At 41.8% G+C, this 11,497-nt stretch overlaps 1 protein-coding gene across 3 annotated transcripts in view; it reads right to left on the reverse strand.

Annotated features, from left to right (window-relative positions):
* Positions 1-10,293, reverse strand: part of LOC134407051 (uncharacterized) — a 34,975-nt gene extending 24,682 nt beyond the window's left edge. For 2 of the 3 annotated variants that reach the window (XM_063138799.1, XM_063138796.1), the window contains exons 1-2: positions 10,205-10,293; positions 3,627-3,978 (exon numbers count right to left, since the gene is read on the reverse strand). In XM_063138799.1, coding sequence (XP_062994869.1) covers positions 3,627-3,972 — 346 coding nt within the window. In that variant the 5' untranslated portion in view covers positions 3,973-3,978; positions 10,205-10,293. Of the gene's footprint in view, positions 1-3,626; positions 3,979-6,745; positions 6,765-10,204 lie in introns of those variants that run through there. The other variant, XM_063138798.1, reaches the window with a different exon arrangement.
* Between the last annotated feature and the right edge of the window lie 1,204 nt (positions 10,294-11,497).

Here is an 11,497-nt window from a genome sequence, read left to right on the forward strand (position 1 = left end):
AGTCACATGAAAAGCACCTGGTTTGTCTGATTGCAAGGACAGCAAATGAGGGAATACTCCAGCCAGGACAGTGTGATGCAGCTTTGAGTATAGCTCATCCACCACATCCCAGAGCTGATCTATGCTACTTTCCAGACAACACTGTGGCATTTTTCAGTTTGTTTTCTTGAGGCCTGCACATACCAAAGCAGTCGGTGGCAGACAATTTATCTAGCACCCTTCTTTTACAAAGTCTTCAGGGAAGGTACGACTGGGCGGGGGGTGAGGAATCATCGAACTACACTCCGTTTTTCCAGCATCTGCTGAAAACATCTTTATTTCAGGAAGACTTTTCTGACTGACTTTTTTTTAATCAGTATTTCGTTTTATTAAAAAGTAATCATTCTTAATATGGAGTATTTTTTTATCTTTTCATCTTTTATTGTTCACAGCTCCAGAATCTATCTAGATGTGGAGTGGCATATATAATATGTTGTAAATAAATAAATTGAACCTTGACAGCCCCAAAAGCTCATAGATATGTAGCTTGATGATAGCATTTTTCTTTGGTTCCAATTTAATCCAACCCATCCACCTCCCTGGCTGCTGTTCCTTCCCTCACCTACCCAATTAGCTGATTTGGATGACACGAAAGCCCACCATGGCTTAATTTACTTAATTTATTACTTAATTTACTAAGTAAATTTAATTTACCTAATTTATGCAACACTATTTAATTTAAAGTTGCACAGTGCTGGGCGCCCACCATTTTTGCACTCAGCTTGCCATGGCTTGTTGTGTTAGGTGAACGTAGGTGGAGGGGGTTGTTTGAGGGTTACACAACCCTCAAATAACCCATGGCTTGCTTTAGGATTATTTGAGGGTTATCTAACCCCCAAACAACCCCTACCGTCTTTATTTTTTATTATTATTATTATTGTTATTATTATTCCTTTTAGCATTTAAGAAAGCTATAAAGACTGATCTCTTCCGGCAGCCCTATCCAGTGGAATTTTAGGATGCTTTTAAGATGTTTTTTAGGATGTTTTAACAATGTATCCTATGTTTTTAATCAGTATTTTATGTATTTTATACTTACTGCTGTTCCCCGTCTCAATCAAAATGGGGAGGCGGACAAGAAATAAATGTATTATTGTTATTACCGTCTGGGTTGGCATAATGTGACAAGCTACTACAAGCCAGGCATCTGCAGGCACCATACAAACATGGTGCCTCCAGTTGCCCAACACAACACGACAGCCTCCATGGGTAAATTAACTCACAACAGGCTGCTGCAACATACAAACAAGCTCGGTGTGTAGGCCTCCAAAAACCCTTTCCTGGCAATAGCTGCAGCAACTCAGACAGGAGCCCTATCCTGGATATGTGGAATAGGTCACCCATTCCCTTGCATCAGAGTCATAGCACTTCATTCCATTGAGCCCGTGAAGATGCTTGGACATGCCTGGTCTGCATCCAGCTACAAATATGCCAGTTCAGCAGCCATGTCTCCTCAAAGCAACAGCTGATTGTTGCAGTGCCACATCTCTTGCACCCTTTGAGGATGTTGCCCATCCGCTAGCAGAGCTGGCAGCCAATTGGCAGCCAAACAAGTGGAAATGTTTGTTGCTGGAAGGCAGCAAGTTGGTGGAGTTTCCTTCTGCAAGCTCTGGTCCCAGAGTCAGGCCAGGATTTATTTACCCGAAGAGTGCAAAAGCTTAGTGAATATTTTTTGTTTATATATGGGTTGTTATTATAATGTGTGCTGATGTGTTTTGTGAACCCAGCTGCACTGACAAACCACGGTTTGTTAACCACAAACAACCCATGATGAGAACCCATGGTTTGTTGCTGGGTTGTGAACTGTGGGATGTTTGTGGTTAACAAGCCATGGTTTGTTAGCGTGGCTGGGTTCATACTACACAACAACCCAAAGTTCAACAACAACCAAAAGACAACCTTGAATGCAGGTTGTTGTGCTGTGTGAACCCAGTCACAAGCTCCCCACACCAATTCTCCCTCTGCCTTCCACAATTACAATGGCTGCTCCCATTTCCCTCTATCTTCCTCCACTTTTAAAAAGCATATTCCAGCTCTAACCAACAGAAAAAGCAATAACCCCAAATTTAATCAGCTGAAAAAGACATACAATACAGGCAGGCAGAAGTACAATACCAACAGGCAATCACTTCCCTCCTCCCCTTTCTCTGACAAGCAGCATTCACCCCCAAAGGGGCTACTGCCCAGGGCCAACCCCACAAGGGGCACCCTCCTTTGGGGTTGCCTCTGCAGTGGCAGGACCATCGCCAAGAAGATTGCTGATGCAAGATACTGCAAGCTGTCAGGAAGCCCCAGAGGAAAAGTGCTAAGTCAAAGGTTTTGTAAGTGCAAACTTACAGGAACATTCTTTTTTATTGTTAGTAAAGCAATTTCCAGTGTCAATAACAGTATCAAAACAAAATGCTCTTCATGATTTTAGTTTTTGTGAACCGCCCAGAGAGCTTCGGCTATTGGGCGGTATAAAAATGTAATAAATAAATAAAATTTATTTCAATATTCAAGCATACATACTATACCAGCCAAAAGGGAGAGGGAAGAAAACAACAGCAAATAAGTTGAACTAATATGCACAGGAGCAAATAAGCTGAAGGCTCAATCCTACGCACATTTAACCAGAAAAAGTCACATCACTCCCAGAACTCCCAAGCCAGACATGCTGGATGGGGAATGCAGGGAGCTGTGTGATTTTTTTTCTGGCCAAACATGCAAAGACTGGTGCCCCAAATGATATGTTTGGTGACTTCTTATATTGATTCAAAGTTTTCATTAAGGCTCCTGTTTAGTTTCAAAATTATACCTTCTTACCAATGCGACTTCTCCTTCCCATAAGCTCACCAAAGAACTGAGATGTATCATGGTAAAATGCATCCTGTGATTTATATTAGTTATGATCCCCATACAAATTTAATTTGTTACCCATACAAATTTAAATTGATAACATCAGCCACATTCAGACAGGCATTTTTTTCTGTTTGGGCGACAAGCAACAAGGAAAACAGGGCTCTTCCCATTTTAAACATCATGTGGAAAGGGGGATTTGTCTTCAAATTCCCTCCTTTACTCAATGGGGAATGGTAGAAGAGTCCTACCCACTTTTGCATCCGGCTAACCCTATCTCACATGTACATCCCGAGGAAATACTCTCCTGCAAGGACCATATCACAGCAATCCATTCAATCTAGGTTTGGATCTTGACCCCATTCTTCCTATCAACACTTCAACTCAGACAGAAAAATATTCAGCTCAAATCCCATTGTTATTTGTCCCTGACTCATTGGATCAAGTTTGGGTGACAAGACGTAGTAAGGACGTCACGTAAGCCTATGTGCCAGGGTGTTTGCTGTTTTACTGCTTTACTATGTACAGCACCATGTACATTGATGGTGCAATAATAATAATAATAATAATAATAATAATAATAATAATAATAATAATAATAATAAGCCCACCCTGCAATATCTGGCAAGAATATGGTTTTAGACAACCACGTACAACATTGAGTTTACTTATAAACTCACCACAAGAGCCAGTTCTTGTAGCATCCAGCCAAATTCAGCTGCCACTCCCTAATACATTATGCAATTTACCTGCATCTCCTCCTGCTTTTTCAACATCTGTTAAGCTCTGAGCTTCCCCTTCAGAGCTGTCCAGTCCATTCTCTCCTCCTCCTTCCAGCCAATGGTCAAAATGGAAGCCATTTGCTATCTTCAGGACTGCCCTCTGTGAATCACCTTCCACAACCACAATGTTCTTCATGTCGGCGACCAAGTGCTTGAGCGAGCGGTAACCATAAAGGGAGATGTGCGGGTGGTAGCCATGCAGCTGGTAGAAGGCCCCAGTAAAGTCCCCAAAGCTGACTCCCTCAGGGTGCTTAAGCAGCAGGTGTAGCACATTCCGTATCAGGGCCCCAGGGTCCCTCTCCTCCAAGGCCATCAGCCCCTGAAGACAGAGAAATGTATCAGGAACTTTGACACACATACAGACCGACAAAGGATTCACCCTCCTCGAACATTCTCAGCCTTACAGGCTATCATGCCCCCTCTCTGAGATTCTGCAATCTTACAAAATAAGGCGTTGACAACATAATAAAAATATATCCAATGAATTCAAAATAGTCCTAACCAAATAAACAGCAGCATTAAAATAACTTTAAAAGTGCATCATACTTGGAGACAGCATATAAAAAATAAAAACGGCTACGACTTTTTAAAAAATGCCAACAAAAATAGAGTGGGTTCAAAGGGTCATTTCAACGCCAACAAAGACCTCCCTTCAAAGGATGTTCTGTGCTTTAGGGACTAGACCTGATTCATTCCAGATTTGTCCCTATACCTTCCTCCACCCACCAGTCAAGAAGGAAATGGATTGAATGCCTTCTATCAGGGGGACCTTGATCAACCTGGGGTATGTCAGAGCAATCCACCCTGATCAGGAAGAGCTGCTGCTTTGGTCTAATGAGATTTCCAGGGGGAGGGGGGAGGTTCCCTGTGCATAACTTTTAGAAGGGGTTCAAAGTTACCCTATTCTAATCCCTCATTCTAGCAGCTCCACATTTTTACACAGGATGGAGCTAGAGGTCTAAAATTGGTCTTCAATTGATGGGTTGGGTCTAAGGTGAGTTGCAGCAGCAATATCCCCATACAAATATTCAATGAGCTTAAAAAAAATATCGCTGAAGCTGCACTGTACAACACCATGTTGTTTAAGGCATCAGCTTCCAGTTTCTAACTTCATTGTGAAACTGAGCATGCCTGACGTAACTTTGCCAGTTGTTGCTACCACAGGCTTTCCTGGGGCAGAAAAAAAACATTAATGACATTGTTAAACCACTGCTCAGAATTTCACCAAACCAATAAAAGGTTCGCCTCTTCAACTACCTAGAATAAAATACATCAATCATTTTCACCAAAATGTGCCGGGGTGGGGGGGAATGATACGTTGGGCTGCACCTTGAAGAAAAAATAAAATAAAAATGTGTTGATTTTTAGCACTTTTAAAACTTGCGGTACTTGTGGCAATTTTTAATAGATTAGTTTGAAATTATGCACAACTAACTGTAAACCTCACAAGGTAGATCATGGTGCAGAGTATCAAATTATTAGCTTAGCAACTGCCATTTTTTAAAGCAATAGAAATTTGAGGTTTATAATGGCAGAACTGGGAGGGAAGGTTGATTGTCTAACTCCCTTTAAAGGGGCATAATAAACAAAATTAAGAAATAGGTCTCCAAAGGCATATTTGGGCTAAGAGTGAATCTGAAAAGGGTGAAGACAACTGGTTTAGAAGAACCCTGAGGGAATTTTTGAGAAACACTGCTTTGTTGACTCAAATGCTTGTGACGAAATATAGAGATAAGAAAGAGGTCTGCAAACAAGTACCAGGGTTAAAATAAAAAGTCTTTCATTTCTAAAGGAGAGATGCTAAGCAGGGGTGGGAAACTTGTGGCCCTCTCCACTACACTAGACAGTTTCAAGGCTCCCTGAAAATGATATATTTCACCCTGGAAAACATTTCTCAGAATCCCAGTTAGGTAGAGAGGGAGGAGAAGGGCAGGGCTGGATCCAGACTAGCAGTGAAATCCTTGAGACATTTACTCAGAAGTAGGCTTTACAGAGTTCAATGAGACTTCTTCCCAGGTAGGTGTTGAGGATTGCAGCCTAAATTATTTGCAAATAGGTCCCACTGAAATCAATGTGAAAAGTTAACCATGACTTAGCACCCTTTGATTTCAATAGGACTTGCATGCAACCAATTTACAGTGTGATCCCATAATGTTGACTTAGGCCATAGCTAGACCTAAGGTTTAATCCTGGATCATCCTAGGTTCGTCCCTGCCTGAGCACTGGATGCCCTGTGTGGCAAGGTTTGACCCCAGGACAATCCTGGGATAAACCTTAGGTCTATTCTAGGAGCCTATTCTCAGGTAAATCTGCATCGAATTGCAGCCTTAATATGGATCCAATCCAGGTTATCCAGGTTTCTTATGGTTACCAAGTAGAGTAGTATGAGAAATGCACTCTTTCCATTTACAAAGAGATTTTTCCCCCCTTTTATTTTTATGCCAGGAGGGAACTCCAGCAGTGAAAACAGTTTCTGGAACTAAACTTTGATGCATAGTAACATCCCAGTCCTAAACTAGTTGTTTACTCAAAGCAAACCTCATAAAGTTTAATAGTACTTGTTTCCAAATAAGTACTGCTGATGCAATCCAACTCATGCCTATATACACCAGTTGCTGGGGAACATGGGTGGAAAGGTGCTGTTACACCATGTCCTGCTGTGTTGGTCCCTGGCCGACAGCTGGTTGGCCACTGTGTGAACACAGCGCTGATCCAGCATGGCTCTTCTTATGTTCTTATCCAACTAAAGTTCTACTTCTGGTAGACCCATTGAAATGAATGGGACTGAGGTTAGACATGACTAACTTAAGTCCCATTCATTTCAGTGAGTCTACTCGAAGTAGGGCTTTAGTTGGCTACTACTCTTTGGGAGTACGACTGCTGACTTCCCCAAGAGTACTTAACCCAACGGGGATTACTTCGGAGTAGACGCGCTCAAGAGAGCACGGTAAAGCACACCGAATTGAGTGGGGTTTACTTCTGAGTCAGCACTCAGGGCTGGGACAACAAATTCCTTTTTAGAGGTTTCTAGTCCATGCGATGGCCGTTGATAGCAGCGCTCTAGGGGGGAGGCGGTGTCTTCTTACCTTTCTTCAACCCCGAAGTAGGGGCTGGGAGAAATTAGTTTAAAATCCAGCCTGGAACTCCCCAAATGCATCATCATGGATTCGCGTCGCAATTCAGCTACGGGAAAATCGGAGCGGGAACCGAGTTCAACCAAGGGGACGTGGCAACAAACAAATCAACTCCTTCCGAAGCGAATCGGTGGGGGGGGGGGGGCAGGGGGAGGCTGGTGCCCAAAGCGCACTTACTCGCACACAAATCAAGCAGCCCTCACGCCCCCTCCCCGGGACCTGGAAAATATTCACGTCCTTACCTAGATTCTGTTCTTCTCCGTATAATTGAGACGAGGATGAAGGAGTCAAACCATACCCGCCCCCGCAAACAGGAAGAGTTTCGCAAATGTGCAGGAAACAATCAAAAGCCACCTTGCTTTAGTTTCTATTTCTCTTTGTCATGTGATCACGAGCCTGGCAACATGTGATAGAGCCCGCGCCTCCTCCCCTAGAGAAAGAAGAACTAGGGGGCGGGAAGAGGGGGCAGCCTTGCCTCTTACTGTCACCTAGAGTGTTTGTTTCCGCTAGAAGTTGTGTTCTTTTTCTTTTTTTTAAAAAAAAAGGGGGGGGGAATGGTTTGAAAGCAGACTCTGATCTGAAACAAATGCTTTGGAATGTTGCAAAAGTGTGCTCAAACCATTTCCACATCACATTATCGGAAAGTGTTTTTCAACCTTTTCTTGTTATTATTATTTTTATTATTATTATTTATTTATATAGCACCATCGATGTACATGGTGCTGTACAGATAACACAGTAAATAGCAAGACCCTGCCGCATAGGCTTACAATCTAATTGTTGTTGTTGTTGTTGTTTAGTTGAGCAACCCCTGTTGTGATCTCCTGTGGAACCTCTAGCTACACTCCCTGTCTCTGTCATCTATGAAATATAGTCCTCTCTCTGAATTATAAAAAGTAAACAAACAAACAAAACAGCATAAATAATTTATGGTGGCAAAATTCAAATATCAATCCTGGATTTGAACGTTAAAGGTCCCCAATGGTCACGAAACAGGACCTGGTCATGTGTTATGTGTCCCACAGTATGTTTTAGGGTTTTGCATTTTTTATGTTTTTTAATCAGCTGATCACATTGATAAGGAATGCTAGCCAAAATGAAATGAGGGTTGGGTTAGGTACAAAGAGACAATCACTTTAAAAACAAAAACCAGTTCATATTAAAACTCTGCTTAATCCTATTCTGTGCTGTTTACATAATGTTTACTCAAAATGTAATTGAGCATGTTACTAGTATGTTCTATGTATTTGCCCCAGATTATATAATTTATCCAATCCTAATTTGGACAAATTATATAATGGCTACCTCTTCTCTGTACATATATCATTTACACTTCATTCAATATGTTATCAGGAAACTGTCTCCAACCAAACAGGCTATGTCTGTAAAGCGCACTAGGAATGTTTGGAGATCTCAAACATGCAACCAATATCAGGTTTTTGCCTCCATGTAGTTCCAGGAATAGGGCAGGCAGAGGGGCGGGCAGACCCTCTCTTAATATAAAGTAGAGCTGTGGCCTATATATCCTTTAGGCTTGCCAGGCGAGTCCTTCTTAATGATGCTGGGCTTATACTGTCGGTGAAATACGTTGTGAAAATATGCATAATATCGGGGTAGAAAAAGTGTTCCTCTAGTTGTACTGATGTTGTCCAGAGTAGTAATTTGAAGGTGCACATGTGTTTATATGCACTCCTCTTACCCTGACACACATTGTCACCTAAGAGAAACTAAAATGTTATGTTTTCATCTCAGGAATAGGTACAGAGTCAGCCTTTTATCTGCTAAAGTTGGAGGATTTTTCACAGATGCTAGTAGTATTTTAATCTTTATATTTTTATCGCCCCTTGTTTCAAGAACATATTGAGTGGAGGGGCAATTCAAAAATATTCTAAGGGCGCAAAGCTATGCATATCTGGCCTGAAAAAAAGCCCCACAGTTCCCTGCATTCCCCAGCTAGTCCTGCTAACTGGGAAATACTGGGAGCTGTATGACATTTTTTTTTCTGGCTAAACATACATAGGATTGTGCCCCAGATGATATTTCTTGGTCACCTCTTATATTGATTCAAAGTTTTCATTAAGGGCTTCTGTTTATTTTCAAAATTATATACTTCTTTCCAATGTGGCATCTCCTTCACAAAAGCTCACCAAAGAACTAAGATGTATCATGGTAAGTTGCACCCTGTGATTTCTATTAGTTGTGTTATGGTTTATCCATACGAGTCTAATTTGATAATATTAGCTACATTCAGGCAGGCATTTTTTCCCCCATTTGGGCAACAAGCTGGAGGGGGAAACAGGATTCTTCCACTTTTAAACAGCATGGAGAAAGGGGGATTTTTGCAATGGCCATTTATGATGCTCAAACTCCCACCTTTACATAATGGTCACCCAATCTCACATGTACTTCCTGAGGAAATATTCTCCCACAAGGACCATAACACATCTTTGCTAGGGCCTTCAGTGTTGGCTGCCTGGGGCATGATGGGAACTGTAGGACTTTTTTTCTGTTTAAACATGCATAGGATTGCACCCTTAATGCCTATCCTCTCCTTGTGGGCTTCGCCCAGAAGCATTTATTTGGCCACTGTGATTTATTTATTTATTTTATTTATTTATTACACTTATATACCGCTCCCATAGCCAGGGCTCTCTGGGCGGTTTACAGAAATTCTAAAATTGAGGTAAAAACAAGTATACAGAATTTAAAACTCTAAAACACAGAACATACACACATAAACAGGAAGTTGGAGTAGATGGCCTCAACTTATGTCCATACAGTTGGCGTTGCCTCAAAAGGGCGCTTCCAGATGAGGCTTTCATTCTGCAAGCTCATTCACAAGATTTTATGAGGGGGTGGGCCAGACATCATTGTCTTCTATTAGTAACCCTCCCGTGTTTTCCACTGTTTCTTCCATCCTTTTTCTTACCAAGGGGGAAAAAACCATGATGGAGGAAAAGGCAGAATAGCCACACAAGCCCTTTTAATAGGTAGCATACAGAGCCAGCCATCTGGAAGCACCTCAATTCTTTTTAACAGTCACAGGCTCTGTGCTGTTCATAAAAGGTTACCTTGCCCTGCTCTCATGCCGTCACTGCAGATATTAAACAAGCAAAGTTTTTATTTCCCAGTAGTAAAAGTAAATGGTCAATCGAAGAAGGCCAGCTCTACCCTCCAAAATAGCCTTTGGGGCTCTTCTAATCATACATCCATGCCCTTTCCCCAACCCCTAACAGAGTTAACAGGGAAAATATACACATTAATCACAGACACACACAAAGGCCAAAGTAGCAATCTATCTGCTAACAACATGATACGGCAGTCATTTCACAGCTCTCAAGCATTTCCTGATCCTTTTCATTTCCAAGCCCCATAATTTCTGTGCTTTGATTCTGGCTTCAGAACACTAACCTCTCTGAACTGACCACACTTCAGGACTCTTCAGTGAGAATTATATCTGAAATTGCATGACACCAGAATTTTGTTTCTACTGCACTAGGTCACAGATGGTGGCAGCGACTTATCAACCCAGGCAAGAGCCATCACAAACACAAACAGCACTTAGTAAACATTGCATATCTTTTCACAATTTCTGCAGCCTTTGCAGTGGGGAGTGGAGATAGTGTTTTCGTTTCTTTTTCCTCAGACCAGGAGGATGAAAAGAACTAGACCAATGATGATCAAATGGGAAACTTGGCAGGTTGATGACAAAAGGGGTTCTTGACCAATCTAACCCAACACTTCCACTCTTCCCTTGACTCCTTGCTTCCTTTGGGTTGCTACCTTTAAAAAAAAAATCCCTCCTCTTATGCCTTTAACAGCAGCCTTGGGACACAGTGGGTGGGTTTGCACCTCACGCTAACCCACCCTGTGAATAAGCTACACAGTGTTGGTTGTTCACAGAATAACCCACGGTACATCTGACAGGTGATTGGGCTTGCTGTGGGGTCATTCTTCCCCACCCCCCTTCCCTCTCAGTCCTCCAATCGGTTCCGGCATGTATCCCAAAGAACTTTGCAGGAGAACCCAACTTGTCTTCCCTCCTCCAATCATTACCCCTTTTCGTTCCCCAGCTTCCCACCCACCCACTCTCAGAAATATCAAAAATGCACAATGGAGCTCATTTTGTTTTGTTTTTGTTTTTAAATTGATCTTTCAGAAGTGCGGTCTTATGGCTGTCTGATATGTGGTCTTATGTGGTAAACGTCCTTGTATGTTTCAGCAGCCAAGTGCAGTAGCTAACATACAAGGAAATTGACAAGATGAAGTGGCATGTAGGCTAATTTGTGCACCATTGGCCAGGACTGTTGCACACAGTTGCCAAGGTCTGGGGCACAGGATTGCGATCTTAATGTCATAAGTAAATGTGCATAATATTGCAGTCTTAATTTACTAAAAAGGAAGAAAATAACCCCAGAGTCATAGAAAGTTCAAAGAGTCTAATGGTCACTTTCTTTTGGAAGAAAGAAAGCATAGGAAATCTATGTTAGTTTAATCATAGTCTATTCATTTAGAAATTCATAGGTTAAGAGGAGAAGAAAATACCATTGTTACAGTTGCAATGAGTAAATGAGGTTAACATAGTTACTATTTCATCAACTGACCATTGGATGGCAGCAGAGAGAGTTACACAGAAATTCAACCTGTTTTTGCATCCTGGAAGTAGTGTGAGAGAGACATATCACTAGATCAGTTGAATCTGCA

The sequence above is a fragment of the Elgaria multicarinata genome, chromosome 11, assembly GCF_023053635.1.
Source record: "Elgaria multicarinata webbii isolate HBS135686 ecotype San Diego chromosome 11, rElgMul1.1.pri, whole genome shotgun sequence".
Lineage (NCBI taxonomy): Eukaryota > Metazoa > Chordata > Lepidosauria > Squamata > Anguidae > Elgaria > Elgaria multicarinata.